A 20,162-nucleotide genomic window follows, 5' to 3' on the forward strand; every position below is an offset into this window, starting at 1 on the left:
GGTTTAATCCTACGCTTTAACTGAACTGAAGTCATGTCCTGGTTTATTAGAGGAAATACTTTAAAGTTAATATAAAACTATTTTTTTAAACCTCGTGACTTTGATTAATTATAATTTCTCTGTTTTCTGACTCCGTTTATCTACTTTATCCTCAACCAGCGGCTCTGATGTGTTTCTGCAGGCGTTCATGGGACATGCTGAGTTCAAGGAGCGTTGGAAATCTGCCTTTTATCATCTTAAAGAGAATAAAGCCACTAATATTTAATATTTTTATTGTCTTTCTGGCTGGTTCTGTTAGAACAGAGTAGAACCGGTCAGAAAGACAGCGAACTGTTGCTTTAATCAGTTCCTGTTTGGGTTCTGAAACCGGAACTGATCCAGAAGTGTGTTTTCCCATAGTACCATGAACGCAGCGTGGACGAGACGCTTATGCGCATGCTCCGTTTCTGCGTCCCAGACACGTGAGCAAACCAAAGAAGAAGCGGGAGGAAGAGCGGAGCAGAACCGGACTGAGCAGGCATGGAGGACCAGAACCAGAACCTGGAGCAGAACCTGGACTCAGACCAGAACCAGGACACGGACCTGGAGTCGGACCAGAACCCGGACCAGGACTGGGTCTCGTCCTCTGCTCCCAGGAAGCAGGTCAGTGATAAAGATCCGGTCTGTCTGTAACTGTTCCGAACCGGAACCGAACCTTTCTGAAGTTTATTCCCAGGTAACATAATGTATTTGGATCCGGCCCAGATTCATCCGAACATCTGGTTCGGTGTGTTTTAGCAAACCGGACCGGTACCGGTTCTGTTACAGATGAGGGCAGCTTCGGGTCGGGTCCAGACCAGATGACTGTCTGGATTTGGGCCTTAGTGCCTCTGAGCTTCTGATCTGGTCCAGAACCGGATGAGGGGTCAAAGTTCACCCTGCAGGCCTCATTTAATTAAAGCCTAAATATTTATTGTTAATAACAGAAGAAAAGCCTTTAAAGAAGGATTAGCGTTAGTATTACTACGTATTACCGAGTACTACTAAGTATTTCTGAGTACTACTGAGTACTTTTGGGTAAATTAATTTCCCCCTCGGATCATTAAAGTTTGTCTGAATCTGAATCTGAGTATTACAGAGTATTACAGAGTATTACAGAGTATTACTTAGTATTTCTGATTATTACTGAGTATTACTGAGTATTTCTGAGGTATTTCTGATTATTACTGAGTATTACTGAGTATTTCTGAGGTATTTCTGATTATTACTGAGTATTACTGAGGTATTACTGAATGTTTCTGAGTATTTCTGAGTATTTCTGAGTATTTCTGAGTATTACTGAGTATTACTGAGTATTTCTGAGGTATTACTGAGTATTACTGAGGTATTACTGAATGTTTCTGAGTATTTCTGAGTATTACAGAGTATTTCTGCGTATTACAGAGTATTACTGAGTATTACTGAGTATTTCTGAGCCCAGGCTAAAGCGGTCTCTCAGTCCTGGATCACGCTGAGTCAGCTGAACATTCTTCAGATCAGCTGACTCAGCGTGACTCTGGGCCCCAGAGCCAGATTGACCCTCAGGGCCATCCTTAGGAGGGGGGTGGGGGTCATTAATTAGGGTTAAACCCAGACGTTGGTTAATTAACATGTCTAGATACTAAATGCTGCTGAAGATCAAGTAAAAATGTAAATATCACAGATTTTGTAAAGAGAAAAAGCCAAACATGTAAAATCTGTTAAATCCTCAGTTTGTCTTATTATTCCTGACTAACAGGTCAACAGGCTGCGTCTCTCTCTGCACTGCGTCTAATTATCTTAGTTTAGGGGTTAAATACTGATTCAACAGGCAGATAATCTGATTTACCTGCTGGAATCAAGGAGAAAAACTTCCTTTACTAATTTATACTTCCTTAGTCTGACTGAAGGGTGGAAACATGGAGAGCTGCTACAATGGCTAATTTATAATTTCTTCATCTAAATAACCTCTCAGATGATGATAGAACCCAATAAAATGTGGAAAAGAACATTAAAATAACTTTGATGTTGAATCTGACACAAATGGAGTGAAGGCCAGGCGGACACATCTATAGGCAGAGGCGATGAAATCATTTAAATATGGATGTTTATTAGGAGAGAAATCTTTTTACAGGCTAAATCAAAGTTAAAAGTTTGACTTTCATTATGTTAATTATCTTTTAAATGTCAGCCTATTTAAAATGACAAAATTAAACAATTAAAGTAGAATAACTAAGAAAATCACAACCCTTTCCACAGTCTAGTTCTCCTGTTTTAAGCGTACTCAGTGTTCCTTTTTACAGCTCGTCGTCTCGGTACTTGAACGCCTCGTTTAAACTCTTCATATATGTTAATCTATCAGCCGTGTCAGAGGAGCTGCCTGGTCCATTTAGATAGCACGGACCAAAGGAGACGGCTCAGATGTGTCAGACAACATCCTGGAGGTGAGACGGTTTCTCTGCTGGTGACCCAGTGGGAGTGAAGCTGAACTCCTTTATAACGTCTGCAGATAAACAGTCAGTCTGTCCATAGATCAGCTCTGATGTGTCTGCAACCATTTCTCTGTCTTTACTGGATTAAAGGAGACAAAGGATGCTTTCTGTTAGAGCGTCCTGCATCCAGGGCAATAAATATTTAAAGTGGGGGGGTCGCCTGAACGGTAAACCAGCTGGGTCCACCTGGTGGGGGGGGGGGGTTCACTGCATACAGGGTAAAACTGGTAACTATGACTGGTGCATCTGTAGTTTTTTTTCTGTGATTTAATAATTACTGCTTCACGTTGTTATTGTTATTATTATTATTAATAATAATAATAATAATAATAATAAAAAAAAAGAAAGGCCTGTAACGTTACGTCCTGAATCAGAATAAAGTTTATTGCCAAGTAGGTTTGCACTTCCGAGGAACTTGACTTGGTGTTGATGGTGCAGAGAAAATAAAATAAAATAGATATACAGAATCTAGAGCTATACACGGTAGACTGTGAGTTAAACGCAGCAGGTCTGGAGATGAAAAGGTGGAGAGAGTCATCCCTGAGGAGGAGGGGGGGGGGTATTGTCAGAGGTGGCCAGGCCCCTGCTGAGGTGGAGGTGGGGGGGGCAGGACTGTCCCTTTGTCTGTGGGAACGACAGTAGAAGTGGTTCAGGAAATGTCGGTCGTTCATGGAGTGGGGTGGGGGGGGGGGGTGGTTAGGCTAGTAATGTGTGATCTAAACTCTTTAAAGACAGACCCAGGGTCTTTGGCTGAAAACTGGTTCTGTAGCTTCTCTGAATCCAGTCGTTTAGCCTTTTTCACAGCAAACCTCTTCAGTTTACACAGTTTTCATATGGAACAGCTGAGATACTGTTTACCATCAGCAGAGAGGTGGAGCCAGGCGTAGACGTTATAAACTAGAAAGTGTTTGCCACAAAGTTCTCCACAATGACCAACAAAGGCTTTTAGCAGAGTGACTGTACGGGGAACACAGACGAGGACTGACAAGGATGCAGATTCCTCCAGAAAATACCAGGAAGTCTCTTTAGACAGACCAACAGAAGCAGTGTACATGAAAAGTTACCTCAGTTCAGTGGCTTTCCAGACATTAGTCTGGTTCATGGTGTCTGTTCTGTCCCCATGGTGGAAAAGGCCCGGACTGTCCTCAGCTCCTCTTAAACTGGGTATGTGTCCTCAACTGACCCAAAGTGGGACAAACCTGATCATCAACTGACCCAAAGTGGGACAAACCTGATCATCAACTGACCCAAAGTGGGACAAACCTGATCAGCAACTGACCCAAAGTGGGACAAACCTGATCATCAACTGACCCAAAGTGGGACAAACCTGATCATCAACTGACCCAAACTGGGAAAAACCTGATCAACAACTGACCCAAAGTGGGACAAACCTGATCAACAACTGACCCATTATCTGTTCTACATTAGATGGTAGTAGCGGGTGATCTGTCTTCCATGGATGATGTCACAGCTAACAGAACGTCAGACTAGGTGTACCTTCTATGAAGATAAAAGAGAGAGAATCTCAAATATAATTAGGTTTAATCTTTCAAACTTTAAACATATAAGACCCTCTCTGACTTCTGAATCAGCAAAAACCCTATATGCCTGCCATGATATTTAGCTTATTTAGATTATAAACTACTGCCAGACCACATGGTCTCACACTTCAGAGGCCATTCTGAAACCCCTACAGTCTCTCTTCAAGAAAACTCTGAAGGTTTTTGATTAAAAAAACCTGTACATTATCATTATTGTAATATTTTGAGTACAACATTTTAGACTTTGAACATCATCAGATGTTTCTGGATGCATGCCTTGTTTTTAAAGTTTTAAATGGACTTGCTCCTCCTCCTCTAACAGATTTAATTTTTTTAAACTTTTTATTTTCAGTCACTGTTTTATATCAACATATACATATGTCCACTCTTGTCACATCTCATATTATGCATCTTAACATCTTTATGCAGATCATTGGTGAAATTTCTCCTACATCAAGGAACCCATCTGTAAAGTTATTCAGGTATTATTGATGAGGGGTACAGCTAAACATGGACACATTTCCTTTAGTCCCATCAAGACAAACCTATCTTCACTGACCCATCCATGGATATATAAAGCTGAAAAACTAGAATTTAAAATTCTCTCTTTTCTCTTCATAGTAGGTACACCTGGTCTGGCGTTCTGTTAACTGTGACATCATCCAGAGAAGACGGCTCACCCGCTACTACCATCTAATGTAGAACAGATTACTAGATCAATGTGTGCTTCTGTGCTTGTTTGTCTCTCTTGTTGTGTCTCTGCTCTGTCTTCTGTAGCCCCAGTCGGTCGAGGCAGATGACCGTTCATACTGAGCCCGGTTCTGCCGGAGGTTTTCCTTCCCGTTAATGGGGAGTTTTTCTTCCCACTGTCGCTTCATGCTTGCTCAGTATGAGGGATTGCAGCAAAGCCATGAACAATGCAGATGACTCTCCCTGTGGCTCTACGCTTCCCCAGGAGTGAATGCTGCTTGTCGGGACTTTGATGCAATCAACTGGTTTCCTTATATAGGACATTTTTGACCAATCTGTATAATCTGACCCAATCTGTATAATATGATTGATTTTGACTTTGTAAAGTGAGCAGGGAGCAGAGAAAAAAGCGTCCGAGCAGGCAGAGAGGCGGAGCAGTGTATCTAGGGACAAATTTTGGCATGCGCTGTGTTCCATTTACCTGACTCCGCCAGATAGATTTGCTCCGCATATCCATCTGGAAACCTTCCGTTGAAGTAATTTTGGGAAGGGGCGAAAATACTGGTTAGCTGATTGGCCTATGTTGGTGATAGACGGGCCAAATAAACCAATCAGATTCCTCGTCGCTCTGTTACGAGCGACGACGAAAACACAACCACAAGCCAAGCTACTCTTGCTGCTGCAGGTAAAGGCTCGTTAGCTCAGCAAAGAAATACTCTGTAATTCCGATAAAACTTGCTCGATAGCCACGCTAACGCTAGTTTCATCGGCTGAAGCCGCCATGTTGTTTAGACTGAACTGTCGCGCTTCCCGTTGCGTCACACCTCAACCCGCCTCAAAGCCAACGCTGATTGGACGTTCGTTTGGTGAACGGCTCCAAATTTTCTTTAACGGAGAGTAGCCAGACTGATCTGCGAGTGAAACCTTGAAAGCTCGCGAGATCAGGATGGTCTCACGAGGCTAGTGTTCCATATGTACCCATATTGTCTCTTGATCATTAGCTAACCACAATGCTACGGCTCTCAGGTGAGCAGCCCAATAATAGTGCTTTAATTCAGGTAAGCCTAGCCTGAAGTGTTTTGAGTTTAATTCTTGCCTTTTTATTTTGCCGTACAAACTTTGATATTCTTTTATCCATCTCTTTAAAAAAGAAGTTGGAATGGAAACTGGGAGTGATTGGAATACAAACAGCAGTCATTCATTCTGACTGTTTCTCCCTCCCTCTGAGGGTCAGTGGTAGGATCTCCCATTTTTCAGGTCTTTTATCATTTCCTTCCTCAGCTTCTCATAATTTGCTTTGAACAAATGTGAAATTTGAGGTGTGATGATTATTCCCAAGTATCTAAATCCTTTGTTGGTCCATTTAAACTTTACTTTTTCTTTTAGCTGTGTTGGGCATTCACCTGATAGCATCATTGCTACTGATTTACTTTCGTTCCTCGTAAACCCAGAAATATTCCCGTACTCTTTAAGGCTTTCTAGTAGAGCTGGTACCGACCGGAGTGGTTCTACTAATAAATCATCAGCAAACAACGATACCTTATGTTCCACCTCGTCTCTTATTCCCTGAATTAGTTTATTCTGTCTTATTGCTCCTGCCATTGGTTCAATACTAACTGAATTATAAAGGACTAAAACAGTCTAACTCCTCTCTTGAGGTCAAAAGATTCTGAGCTGTGTCCATTCATTGGAATTCTGGATTTTGGGTTTTTATAAATTATCTTCACCCACTCCACAAATTATTGTGAAAATCCAAACTAATCCAGAGGGAGGGCTGTGGTTTAAATTTAGAGTATGATATTACATTTAATGTTCTTCTAATGTTGTTCGCTCCCTGCATATCCTGAATAAATCCTGTTTGGTCTGGGTTGATCAGTTTAGTTATATGTTTTTGCATTCTTTCTGCCATTATACTTGTTAGTATTTTTAAGTCTTTGCACAGTAAGCTCACAGGTCTGTAGCCTTCGCACATAGTTGGGTCTTTGCCCTCTTTATAAATTACAGATATGATGGCTACAGACCATGTTTTAGGGGGTCATAGTTAATTACCTGACATAATACTGTTGTTAATTCTTCTCTAAATGTTTTATAGAACTCCCCTGGTAGTCCGTCTGTCCCTGGTGATTTGTTGTTTTTGAGGGTTTTAATAACATTCAGAATTTCCTGTGAAGTTATTGGCCGGGTTATTTCCAGCGACTCTTCTTCTGACAGAGTTGGGAGATTAATTCTTTTGAGAAAGGAGGATGTTTCATCTTCCTGAGTATTTCTGTCTGAATCGTCATAAAGTTTTATATAGTAGTCTGCGAATGCTTCAGCGATTTCTTTGGGTAGTGTTTTAGTCTGCCTAGTTGAAGGGTGTTTTATTTTAGAGACATGCCTGTTTACTTGACCTAAGCTGAAATGCCAGAAGGCGACTGGCTCTATTTCCCATTTCATAATATCTTTGATTTGTAAAGCGTAGAGAGCCTTCTGCTTTGACAGTTACTATCTCCTCTAATTTATTTTTTGCCTTTTTAAGCTCACCCATTATGTTTTTATCCCCTCGTTTGTGTTCCCTTTCTAATTCTTTGATTTTATTTTCCAACTCCCTTTGTTCTTTCATTCTGGCTTTTTTCATTCTGATTGATATTTCTATTATTTTCCCTCTCATTACTGCTTTTCCTCCCTCCCATAATATTGCTGGTGAAACTTCCCCGTTATCATTTATTTCAAAATATTCCTTCAATGACTCCTTGATTTCTTTGATAATTTTTTCCGTTTGATGTGATTGATACATTCATCCTCCAATATCTGAAGCAAGGTTCCTTACTTATGCTTAAAGTTAACATAACAGGTGCATGGTCACTTATAGTTATATTTTCTATGTTATACTTTAATAGCTTATACATGTGTTGCTGAGTTATGTATAAATTTTGTGTGGATTTGTACGGCGCCCCTCTGGTGACATGGACAGATTTTTTTTTTTTTTTGAAGATGTTAAGTCGTGGCCACGCTTTACTAATGTGTGGCCACGACTTAACATCTTCAAAAAAAAAAATCTGTCCATGTCACCAGAGGGGCGCCGTAGTTTAAAGACACTTTATTTATTTTTTTTAACAAAACAAGCAAAAAAAAAAAAAAAAAAACTCATAGAAATTATAAGCATTCATTGGACACCTTCACAGACATCAGATTCAGAAGCTGTTGTAAATGTTCAAGAAAGCTTCCCTTTGAAATTGGGTTTAGTCTAGCAACCAAAGCTCCAAGGTGTTGCAGTGAGATGACCGTCCCAGTTTTCAGTGACCATATGCTGAGCGTCTGAGCTGCTGAAGCCAATGCCACGTCAGCACTTATCGGTGCCTTCCACAACATAAAACATGATGGACCCTCTTCATTTCTCCCCCGGTCTCTTTGCGGCCTGCAAACCTAAGTTTGTTGAACTTGTGGTCTGCGTTCCTCTCGCTCGCCCCATTCTCCCAGATTCCGCAGCTCCATAATTCAAGTTTTAATAATTTCCATCGGGGCATCTGGAGCTCCCAGCATCACAGTAAGCATAGATAATGCTTACTGCTGATAGATAATGCTGTGGGGCAGTTCTATTGTCTCAAACAAATGTTTAATTCTCTGCCGAAAATCCAGCAACTTTTTCCAACTTCTAACCCGTCTCTTACGCTTAACGTACTGTTTTACTAAACATTTAACAAACTCTCAATGTAATACAGTCGTTTTTTTCCAACTGCCTTGACCAACTGTTGTTTGCACTCAACACTTTCCTAAACAAAAAAAGCCATAAAAACTTCTTCTGTCTTCATTCTATTGATTTTCACGAATATCCTGATTAAATTCTTCCTCCATGCTGAACACTTTTACTTGTTTCTCAAGAGTTACCTCAAACTCTGCAGTAACTTTCCACCACAAACCTCCAATGCTGCAGAGCTATTCTCAGCTCCCTAATACGCATAAATCTACACACACAGATTTACACACAAAGTCCCATTTACACACACACTCCCCGGATTCAAGCACACTCCTTTACTCATTCACACACAAGGAACCCTTTTTAACCGACTAGATATGACAAAGACAACATACCAGACAGACAGCTTGTGTGCAGAGTCTTCTGCGACACTTTTTTCCTACGGATCCTTTAAATATCTCCTTGACTATCCCACATATTACCGTCCCAGCCACCCAGACTCCAGTCCAGCTAAAAACAAATGGACTTTTTTGGAGGCGGATGACAGGTTTTTCCCCCCCCTGGTTATTCCTTGTTAACACAGACATCTGAGCCGCAGCTTTTTCTGCGACACTAGTTATCTGTTCCAGGTGGGTAGTGAACATTCGCAGATGCTGTCGACACAGCGACTCAGCAGATTGCAGCTCTATCATTTCCTGCTTGTCTTTAAACTGCTGAGTTTTCGATTGTTGGCCGGCTTCATACTGTTGTTTCCATGCCGTGGCACAGATCCACAAACCCCACTGCAATCCGGCCACCGGAGCCTTTTTTTTGCACTTCAGTTTTCTGCAACACTGCCAATAATTCTTTGTTCCCACCTCGGGGCCACCTCCTTATTCTTCTTCTCAAACATATTTGTATATTGCAGTCTCTCCTCAATTCCTGCCGACAACGCCAAAATGTTTTATGAAAAAAGGATCGGGAGAAATCGACAATATACAAATAAGGGGACAAACACTGTTTCTGCTAGAATAATTGTGCCCTTTTATTATTTCCCACAGAATACAGCAAAAACAGCAAGCACTTCTCAAACACCAATTCTACTAGGATAAATGTCCCCTTTATAGGGTAGTTCACGCGTGCCGTCACGTGTGACCATCAATTTACTCTTAAAACGATCTTGTGATACGTTGTCTAAAGAAGGAAAATACCTGGAGAACTCGTCAGTTTCTCTGTTTGCGTCTTTTGCCAACTAGTCCGGCGCGCATGCGCGAAAAACACGCATCAAAACAATAACAATTAACTGGTCTATTCCCCACAGAATATAGCAAAGTAGCAAGCATTAAAGCAACAAGCTTTCAAACAGGCGTGATGCTCAACAGATTCTCAGAATCAGCTCTTACCATTGACATGGAACTGGGAGCCCTCAGTCCAGGTTTAGAGTAGCATACACGCGCCGGGCGTCCACAAACCCACGGCAGACTCTCCGACTGAGGCCGGTGTTTTTATACTAATGAACAAAGTATCAGATGGAAGCGAGAGTGGCCAGTTCTCTCTCCCAGCTGATCCATTTGTCCCGTTTCCAAAACATGTTTCCAAAACAGAAACCGTTCCCAGCATCTCAGCAGTGTGTGACGCAAAAAATAACATTGCGAACTCAGAATACAGCAAATATAAGCAAAATAAGGAATTCAGAGATTGAATCAGTCTTTCCCACAACACATTGTCATAAGTTCCTACCACAAGTTAAAACAAGTTATACCAAAATAACACATGTTCTTAGTTTTATGTGAACTCAAAAACAAGTAGCAGTTGTTCCCATAATATAAGTGGACAAGTTTATATAACTGAGCAGGTTTTCCCATAATACATTGTTAAAGAGCAAAAATAATTACCTTGTTTTAACGCTCGTTTTAGTTGCGTTTCTCAGAGCAGCCTGTTCTCCTGCCTATTACAACATGGCGTCACCGCGGAACCCCTCTGACAGATTCTTTAAGCAATAAAACCATTACTAGAATAAACACCGGAGCTTTAACCAGGAGACTGTAATGTTCAGAGGCGTAGGACCAAACTTGGCTAAATGGTTGCATCCATCAGAGGAGCAGTTATGGAACACACTGCCAGCTCATGTTAGGGGCTGTTTTAAATTCTCCTAGAAACATTGGTTGAAAACGAATCAGATGTGTTTACAGGTAAACTGATCTGTTTCCATGGGCCTGTTAACCTAATTTTATTGTGATTTTTATGTTATTGGCATCTTATCTGTTTGTGTTCACTCTGTTCTCTCCTGTAGCGTCTTGTTTAATGTTCACTGTTCTTACCTGCCTTAGGACAGCGGATGCAAATTAGCTGTTGTGCTAATTCTGGCATATTTACATTGATGCTTTATGCTAACATGTTGATGTATGGGCATTGTCCTAATTCAAATAAATAAATAAATAAATAAATAAATAAATAAATAAATAAATAAATCCAGAACTGACAGCACAGCATATAACTTAGAGGCTCTGATGGAGTTTAAGGAAAATAACATCAAAGACAGAAAGAAATCAAAGATTAAAATAATTAATTCTGTGAGTTTATTAAGAGTTTCTGCAGCATTACTGCGTACGTGACTGAAGGCTATAAAAATTATGTAAATTAATTTAGGAAATTTTAAAACAGTGGTTTTAAAATATACATCATGAATAAAATGCCTAGCAGTAAAATAACGTAATAAGAAAAAATTGATTTTCGTAAATATTCCAAATCAAATACCTGTGAGATAATGTGAACTCCAGAGTTTAATGAGTTCCAAAACTTTAAACTGTTAAAACTCAAAAAATAAACAGTTGAAGGATTAAAATCACTCGTTTATCAGAATCAGAAATACTTTAATAATCCCAGAGGGAAATTATTTATTAGTTTATGATCCTTAAATTCCTCCTCGTCTCCCACAAGGAACACAATCAATATTACAAGAATAAATAAAGAACAGTTTAATTTTTATTTTATTTATTTTTATTTTTTTCTTCTTTTTTTCTTTATTTATAAAAAAGAAAGGGAACCACCTCATTGTTAGTGGTTAGAGCATTAGGCTTGTGTCCCAATCCAGTTTTCTCCTGCCTGTTGGACCCTGAGTCGTGGCTGGGACTGGAGCTGGTTCCTCTTAGTGTTCTAGGTGTTAGATGTTGGGACAACTATGTTCCACTTTCTCCTCTTGTTCTTGATAAGTTTGATATAATTTCCTTGTTTTCTGTTCAACAGAAGCATAAAGGGAACCCTGGATCCAGGCACCTCTGCTGTCCTCTCTGTCCTAAAACCTTCAAATCAGCTCAGAGGCTCAAGGCCCACCAGGTCGTTCACAGTAAAGAGAGACCACACACCTGTGGTGACTGTGGCGCTTCGTTCAAAGTGGTCAACTCTCTGAAACTCCATCAGCGTATTCACACCGGAGAGAAACCCTACAGTTGTGTAGACTGCGGCGCCTCCTTCTCTGTGTCCAGCTCCTTAAAGAAACACATGAGGGTTCACACAGGGGAAAAACCCTTCAAGTGTGATGTGTGTGGGAAACGTTTCAGCGAGTCGAGCGCAGTAACGGTACACAAACGGATGCACACAGGAGAGAGACCGTACAAGTGTGATCTGTGTGGGAAAGGATTTACAATTCAGGGTGCTCTGGAAACACACCGACGAGTGCACACTGGAGAGAAACCCTTCTGGTGTTCGCAGTGTGGGAACCGTTTCACAACCAAAGCATCTCTGGTGTCCCATGTGTCGAGTCACATGGATGTGAAACCGTACATATGTGGCGAGTGTGGCGCCAACTTTATTCATAAGAAATCCCTGAAACACCACCAGCAGGTTCACTCCGGGTACCAGTGTGAGAAATGTGGGGAGATGTTCCCCACGGCGCTGATCCGAGCCAATCACAGGCGCAGCCACAAGTGGATAGAGATGCTGAGGAACAGAAAGAGGTCGGCACCAACCCTGTCTCCAGCTCAGAGAGATGCAGCAACAGCCGCTCCTGGACCCAGTCATCAAACTCTGATCAGGAATCAGCTGGAACCAGTGGTTCACCTGAAGGACCCGGTGGTTCACCTGAAGGAACCAGTGGTTCACCTGAAGGACCCAGTGGGTCAGCTGAAAGACCCAGTGGGTCAGCTGAAGGACCCGGTGGGTCACCTGAAGGAACCAGTGGTTCAGCTGAAAGACCCAGTGGTTCACCTGAAAGACCCAGTGGTTCACCTGAAGGACCCAGTGGTTCACCTGAAAGACCCGGTGGTTCACCTGAAAGACCCGGTGGTTCACCTGAAAGACCCGGTGGTTCACCTGAAAGACCCAGTGGTTCACCTGAAGGACCCGGTGGTTCACCTGAAAGACCCGGTGGTTCAGCTGAAGGACCCAGTGGTTCAGCTGAAGGACCCGGTGGTTCAGCTGAAGGACCCGGTGGTTCACCTGAAAGACCCGGTGGTTCAGCTGAAGGACCCAGTGGTTCACCTGAAGGACCCAGTGGTTCACCTGAAGGACCCGGTGGTTCACCTGAAGGACCAGTGACTCAACTGAATGGTCCAGTGGTTCTTTGTTCAGTAGTTCAGTTTAAACCTAGTTAGGGTTCTTGGACATCTGTGACATCATCTCTTTAATGTGTTTTATTACCTTTTATTGGTGTTTCTTGTCTTATCCTGATGAATTTAATGTGATCCTGGAAATATTGGTGAACTCATATTTCTGTGGTTATTTTTTAAATAAAACTTTTTGCTGCATCAATCAGTTTTCTGCTGAATCATCACTTCCTGGTCGGTGTGTCTTTGTGGTTCTGGATGTTTCTAACGTCTCTCTCTGCTCACAAGTTCATCCATGATTTTCAGTCCAGTGATTGTTTAAAGTGGTCTGGTTTGAGTTCTCCAGGCTTCCTGAAGTTCTTTCAGAACTTCATGGACCTCTGGGCTCTGTCACATCTCCATTCATATTTTTTCTGAACCATCCCATAATTTGCTGGTCTGGGTTGTTGCCATCAGAAGGAAACTTAACGGCTTAAATATCCTCCCTCTTCCTGTGTCTTTTAAGACAAGGCGAGTTTATCTGTAGCTCATTTCAGTATCAAGACAATTCAAAGTTCTGAACATGAACAGAACATTAGAAAGGAAAAAGTTCCAGAGGAAAATACATGAGATTTATTTGAGTTTTCATAAGCTGAATACGAAAAGTTAATATTTTCCTTTATTTTAATGATTCACCTACCGTGACATGTCTCGATGAGCTGTAGTGAACTTCATCACTCCAACATTTCCTTATTCAAGTCCAGGAAGTCAGTTATTGTTAAAATTCCTCCCACAATGGGCTCGGTGGAGCTGCTGTTAAGATTCCTTCAGATTTCTCTTGAAGAATAAAACTTTAACTTTATCCTCCTGGTCTTGTCTCTTCATTTTCCCTGGTTTATCTATGACCCCTGTGACCCCGGGACACCCCCCCCCACACACACACACACACACACACACATGCGAACACAGCGACTGCTACAGGACCACTACCTCAGGCTGTAGCAGAGTGGGAGAGACAACTTTTTTTACTCCTAACCCATGCTATTCATTATATCATCTAAACATATCTCCTTCTTCCACGCCATGTTAGCCTAATTATCGTTCAGCACAGACATGTGGTTGCGTCAGGAAATCTGCTTCAGGGGGTGCATTTGAAGCATGCAGCTACGTGTCTGCATAGTGTGGCTCAGTAATAGTTAGCCACGGGTTTATGACATCAGACCGAGTTAACTGTCCCAGTTAACTGAGAGTTAAGTGGGACAGTTAACTGAGAGTTAACTGGGAGAGAAAATCCATCAGCAATCTCTAACTTTGAACGCTACTCCCTGTCTGTTCTGTCAGGTTCTCCTCTGATAACATCTGTTGCCTCTTCATCCACTGTGACTCCTGACCAGCAGTCATCTGACCAGAACACACACACACACACACACATTACTTTTAATCAGTGTTGTATAAAGTACTGAAATCTTGGAGTCAAGTAAAAGTATAAGTACCTCTCCAAAATATGACTTTGGTAAAAGTCCAAGTCACTGACTGAAATGTTACTTGAGTAAAAGTCTTAAAGTATCTGAAATGTCTAGTACTTAAGTATGAAAATTACTGTAAAAATAGATGTACTCAAGTAATGTAATAAAAAGAATAAGTAAAAAGTAAAACAAAGCAAATGCAATTTGAATGACATTTTTTAGATTTTTGTAAACTTTGAAAGTCAAATTCACTTAAAATAATATAAACAACCAAGTGCAGGAGAAATTTAGACCAAGTTTAGACAGAAAATACAACCTTTTTGTAAGCTTTTACTGCTGGACACTGAAATAAAAATTCATACTAGCAGAGGTTCTGTAATTACAGCAGCTAGGAGAACAAGGATCAGAACAAAGCAGAGTTCCCTTCTGCCTGAAGTAGCCAAAGTTTTGGCAGTTTTCCTGCTCCTGGTGCTCCTAGCTGTCTAGCTAACTGTTTACTCCAGTCTTGACTTCAATGCTGATGTTTCAAACAGAAATTAATAGCGCTCCCTCCAGCTCGCTCTCCTTTGCTTCGTTGTCTCTTCTTGTAATTATTTGGTAATCAGACCGAATATCCATCCCGCTCTACCGACACCGACCACAGCGAGCCACGGTGTCTCTCTGAAGGCTGAACGTCTGAACCAGCGACCCGCCCCTCTCCAGCTGTGATTGGCTAGCATGTTGCCTTCAGTCGTTGATTTGATTGGTTGAATTATATGATTGACACATCAAAGATAGTACTAACTGAAAGATGGCCACTCCGAGGTAAAAAAGCAAACAATTCCTCTTCCAGTTCCATCGGGCACGCTGATGCCTGGCTTTTTTATGTAACGAGTAACTAAACCAAACATTGAAAATGTATCGGAGTAAAAGTATGCAATTAAGTTGGGAAATATAGTGAAGTAAAAGTAATCAAAAAATGTTATACTCAAGAAAAGTACTCCAAAATATACTTAAGTACAGTAGTGAAGTATTTGTACTTCGTTACTATACAACACTGCTTTTAATTATTTAATTATTTTAAGCACAACCAACCTTGATGGTCAGGGTTACTTATACCCAACATGTCATCTCAGCTGTAGTAGCAGACTACACACATGGTCGCTGTCTGGGGGGGGGGGGGGGGGGGGTGTTCTCCCCTCTCAGGAATCGTGACAGTCGTTCTTAACATTTCCCGAGTGGGTCAGTGACCAGGATGTGGGCTTCAGGATATCTGTTGGGGGGGGGGGGGGGGTTGTTAAAAGAGCAGCTTAGGCAGCAGGAAGTGTGTGTGTGTGTTGGGGGGGGGGGGGGGTAAGATTAAAGGTTTTGTGATCAGGCGAGTTTTAGGGGTTTTACGGAATGTAAAAATGTTTTTCTTTTAGGGTCTCGTTGAAAATGAAGGAACTGTTTTCTCATTTCATCCGTCAGAACACCTGAGAAACAGGCGTAGCTGGTTTAAATAACTTTATTTAATTTCAAACAGTATTTAAGAAAAATCCTTTTAGTTCAAGTTAAGTTTTCCAGACCAGTCTAACTGGTATTTGCTCTGATTTAAACCACTCCATCTTTGCTCCACCAGCATGTTTAGGGCTGCTGTGCTGCTAAAGGCTGGCTCTACCCCCCCCCCCCAATATCAAGTCTTTTGTCCCATTTTCTTCAAGCGTTGCTCTGCCTTTATCTCCATCAGAGCCTCTTTGACTCTGACCACTTTCCCTTTGTCTAGAGAATAAAGAATCCCCACAGAATAAAACCAGTCACCATAAAAATGCCAAACAATGCACAGAAGGTCGTGTTTGTAACATCATAAAATGTGAAAAACCTCCAGAGGTTTTGAATACTATCTTATTTATTAGTAAATTAAATCTACCTGTGTATAATCTTGGTCCTTTATATTTTTTTTTGGAGCCGAGGATTCCTGCATTTCTGTTTCAGAGAACGGTTCCTAAATCTGTCTTACTGAATAAAACATATAAAGTCCACTTCTACCATCCTTAAAGCAAACAGTCAGCTTTACCGTGATAGCACGTTAAAATTCATTGCTTTTCAATAAAATTAAACAAAGGTAAATTGTAACAATATGGTTTTATTCATCAAATCTGGACTAATTTAACTTTTTACCCACTACGTTTCTAAATATTGAATTCTTTTGCTCAGGATTCTAAAGTGTGTATAATAAATAAATCAGTTTTCTCACTAATTTCTAATTTTGTATCTTAAATGCAGTAACAATGTAAGAAAAAATACTAGTTTTTAAAAAAACTGAAATATTTCTACAAAGGAGAAGCTAAAATGTTACACCATTATTCTTAATTTACTTTTATGCTAACTGTTCTGTTATTCTTCTGATAATTTAAGACAAATAAGTTTCACACCATTACAGCCAAAAAGTTTTTTTTTGTTTTTTTTTTAAATAGCTCACCTTTATTTATATATTTTATTAACCCATAGCCTCTCACAGACGTTCAATTTATCTTTGAATCTTTTCTCGTTTTCCAGGCCAATGACCCCCAAACTGATGGCGAGATGGAGCGGGGACCCCCTAATTATATATATTGTATAAAATTGTGTTATATTAAACTGGTCCTATAGTGCCATGTGTAAATGTACCTTGTTATTGTGCATTCGATACTAAGATACTCAAATAATACACAGGTTCATATATTCATGTTTTTATTTTAAACATGTGTGAGGCACAGTGAGTAGGGTGGCCATGCCACTGCCATTTATAAAAATAACACAATAAACTGATACCTGCCAAGATCAACAATGCACCCTATGCATAAAAGCTTCCCCCTCAGCAGCACCGGCCTGATGGTGTTAAAGGCGCTGGAGAAGTCAGAGAACATGACTCTCCCAGCGCTCCGGTGGTCTCCAGGTGGGTCAGCACCTGCTGCAGCGGTTGCTCTATCTACTTATAGATAGATAGATATATGTTTTTTTTTGTTATGGCCTGGCTCTTGGGCCATAACAAATCAAAGGGAAGCCCCGCATGGGATAACTCAAAACGGGATTCTTTTAAACAAAAAACATAACTGGCTGGAGAGGAGAGGGAAAAAGAGAAGTAGGTGGCAGAGAGAGAGAAAGAATGAGCTGAGCTCCTCCGAGCTGGGGTTGATCATCTGGCGGGTGCTCACCCACTAAAAACCTATTTTTTTAAACCTCGTGACTTTGATTAATTATAATTTCTCTGTTTTCTGACTCCATTTATCTACTTTTATCCTCAACCAGCGGTTCTGATGTGTTTCTGTAGGCGTTCATGGGACATGCTGAGTTCAAGGAGCGTTGGAAATCTGCCTATTTTCATCTTAAAGAGAATAAAGCCACTAATCTTTAATATTTTTATGGTCTTTCTGGCCGGTTTTGTTAGAACAGAGTAGAACCGGTCAGAAAGACAGTGGACTGTTGCTTTCATCAGTTCCCGTTTGGGTTCTGAAGCTGGAACTGATCCAGAAGTGTGTTTTCCCATAGTACCATGAACGCAGCGCGGACGAGACGCTTATGCGCATGCTCCGTTTCGGCGTTCCAACCACGTGAGCAAACAAAAGAAGAAGCGGGAGGAGCAGCGGGGCAGAACCGGACTGAGCAGGCATGGAGGACCAGAACCAGAACCAGAACATGGACCTGGACTCAGACCAGAACCAGGAGCAGAACCTGGACTCAGACCAGGACTCGGACCAGAACCCGGACACGGACCTGGACTCGGACCAGGACATGGAGCTGGAGTCGGACCAGGACCAGGACTGGGTCTCGTCCTCTGCTCCCAGGAAGCAGGTCAGTGATAAAGATCCGGTGTCGTGCCAAACTAGGAATCACCACCTGGGTTTGCATCTCCTGCGTCGGGAGCGCATTCAGCCTGAAGGCACGTGTGCAGGTGTGCAGGTTTGCAGGTGTGCAGGTCTCAGGAAGGTGGATTTCTATCAGCAGATAAACAGTCTAATAACAACAGAAAGCTAATATTTTTCTGACACAAGAAGAAATGACCACGGAACAGTTTACTCTCTCAGAACGTGTAATACTGAGTGATCAGTCTAGTTTTACCGACATAGCAATCCCCTACGAACGCACTAACAAGTGTTACATTTTCAGTTTTAACCCACTAACTGAACGATAATGTAACGGCACCGTTCACACATTTCGTTAAGAAAAGTAAAACATCTTGTTCTCCACGCCTGATTTGTTGCAAATGAGGCGGAGTTGACTGGATTCGTTCTTCTGGCTGAATGCGCGCTCCCGACGCAGGGGATACAAATCCAGGCGGGGAAAACTAGTTTGGCACGACACGTGTACCTGTTACTGATGAGGGCAGCTTCCGGTCGGGTCCAGACCAGATGACTGTCTGGATTTGGGCCTTAGTGCCTCTGAGCTTCTGATCTGGACCAGAACCGGATGAGGGGTCAAAGTTCACCCTTTCAGGCCTCATTTTATTAAAGCCTAAATATTTATTGTTAATAACAGAAGAAAAGCCTTTAAAGAAGGATTAGCGTTAGTATTACTGAGGTATTCCTGAGTATGACTTAGTATAACTGAATATTTCTGAGTATTACAGAGCATTAATTCAATTCAATTTTATTTATATAGCGCCAATTCATGAAGCATGTCATCTCGAGGCACTTTACAAAGTCAAAATCAATCAGATTATACAGATTGGTCAAAAATGTCCTATATAAGGAAACGAGTTGATTGCATCAAAGTCCCGACAAGCAGCATTCACTCCTGGGGAACCGTAGAGCCACAGGAAGAGTCATCTGCATTGTACATGGCTTTGCTGCAATCCCTCATACTGAGCAAGCATGAAGCGACAGTGGGAAGAAAAACCACCCATTAACGGGAAGGAAAAACCTCCGGCAGAACCGGGCTCAGTATGAACGGTCATCTGCCTCGACCGACTGGGGTTACAGAAGACAGAACAGAGACACAACAAGAGAAACAAAAAAGCACAGAAGCACACATTGATCTAGTAATCTGTTCTACATTAGATGGTAGTAGCGGGTGAGCCGTCTTCTTTGGATGATGTCACAGTTAACAGAACGCCAGACCAGGTGTACCTACTATGAAGAAAAAGAGAGAGAACAGAAAGTTAAAAGCTGAAATGACGACACATAATGCATAATTGAAGAACAGTAGAAATCAGCAGAGAGAGAGAAATAGACCCTGATGTCCTCCAGCAGCCTAAGCCTATAGCAGCATAACTATAGAGGTAGCTCAGGGTAACATGAGCCACTCTGACTAGAAGCTTTATCACAAAGGAAAGTTTTAAGATTAGTCTTAAAAGTAGACGGGGTGTCTGCCTCACGGACCAAAACTGGGAGTTGGTTCCACAGGAGAGGAGCCTGATAGCTAAAGGATCTGCCTCCCATTCTACTTTTAGAGACTCTAGGAACCACCAGCAGACCTGCAGTCTGAGAGCGAAGTGCTCTGTTAGGAACATACGGGGTAATCAGAGCTCTGATATATGATGGAGCTTGATTATTAAGGGCTTTATGCGTGGGAAGAAGAATTTTAAATTCTATTCTTGATTTAACAGGAAGCCAATGAAGGGAAGCTAAAATTGGAGAAATATGATCCCTCTTGTTGATTTTCATCAGAACTCTTGCTGCAGCATTTTGGATCAGCTGAAGGCTTTGAACTGCATTTTGTGGACTTCCTGATAGTAAAGTCTAGTTGTTTTGTTTTTTAACTTTTTTCTAAGTTAGTCCAGTTGTTTTGTTTTTTAACTCTTCTGGAATGATCCTGACCTGGATGACTGAGAATCTGCACCTTACAGTTAGGAGCTAACA

At 41.5% G+C, this 20,162-nt stretch overlaps 2 protein-coding genes across 3 annotated transcripts in view; one reads left to right on the plus strand and one right to left on the minus strand.

Annotated features, from left to right (window-relative positions):
- LOC118560255 (protein NLRC3-like) overlaps positions 1-20,162 on the minus strand; it is a 943,592-nt gene that overhangs the window by 569,151 nt on the left and 354,279 nt on the right. The window lies entirely within an intron of this gene.
- LOC118560259 (zinc finger protein 391-like) lies at positions 460-13,384 on the plus strand. Of its 2 annotated transcripts, none has more exons than XM_036131178.1 (3): positions 460-642; positions 11,622-12,434; positions 12,561-13,384. In XM_036131178.1, exons 1-3 carry the CDS (start codon positions 520-522, stop codon positions 12,909-12,911), a joined length of 1,287 nt encoding a protein of 428 aa, XP_035987071.1. In that variant the 5' UTR covers positions 460-519; the 3' UTR covers positions 12,912-13,384. The 2 variants fall into 2 exon arrangements, with proteins under 2 accessions (XP_035987071.1, XP_035987072.1); XM_036131179.1 differs by having other exon boundaries at positions 11,622-12,428; positions 12,576-13,384.

Source organism: Fundulus heteroclitus, unplaced genomic scaffold, assembly GCF_011125445.2.
Source record: "Fundulus heteroclitus isolate FHET01 unplaced genomic scaffold, MU-UCD_Fhet_4.1 scaffold_41, whole genome shotgun sequence".
NCBI classification, from domain to species: domain Eukaryota; kingdom Metazoa; phylum Chordata; class Actinopteri; order Cyprinodontiformes; family Fundulidae; genus Fundulus; species Fundulus heteroclitus.

What these genes read in the sequence shown, in the direction of transcription:
- LOC118560259 (XM_036131178.1), top strand. Translation starts at nt 520, where the DNA reads ATGGAGGACCAGAACCAGAACCTGGAGCAGAACCTGGACTCAGACCAG. An exon ending in CCTCTGCTCCCAGGAAGCAG is followed by an intron (nt 643 to 11,621) that starts GTCAGTGATAAA and finishes TCTGTTCAACAG; the next exon opens with AAGCATAAAGGGAACCCTGG. An exon ending in AGCTGGAACCAGTGGTTCAC is followed by an intron (nt 12,435 to 12,560) that starts CTGAAGGACCCG and finishes CCAGTGGTTCAG; the next exon opens with CTGAAAGACCCAGTGGTTCA.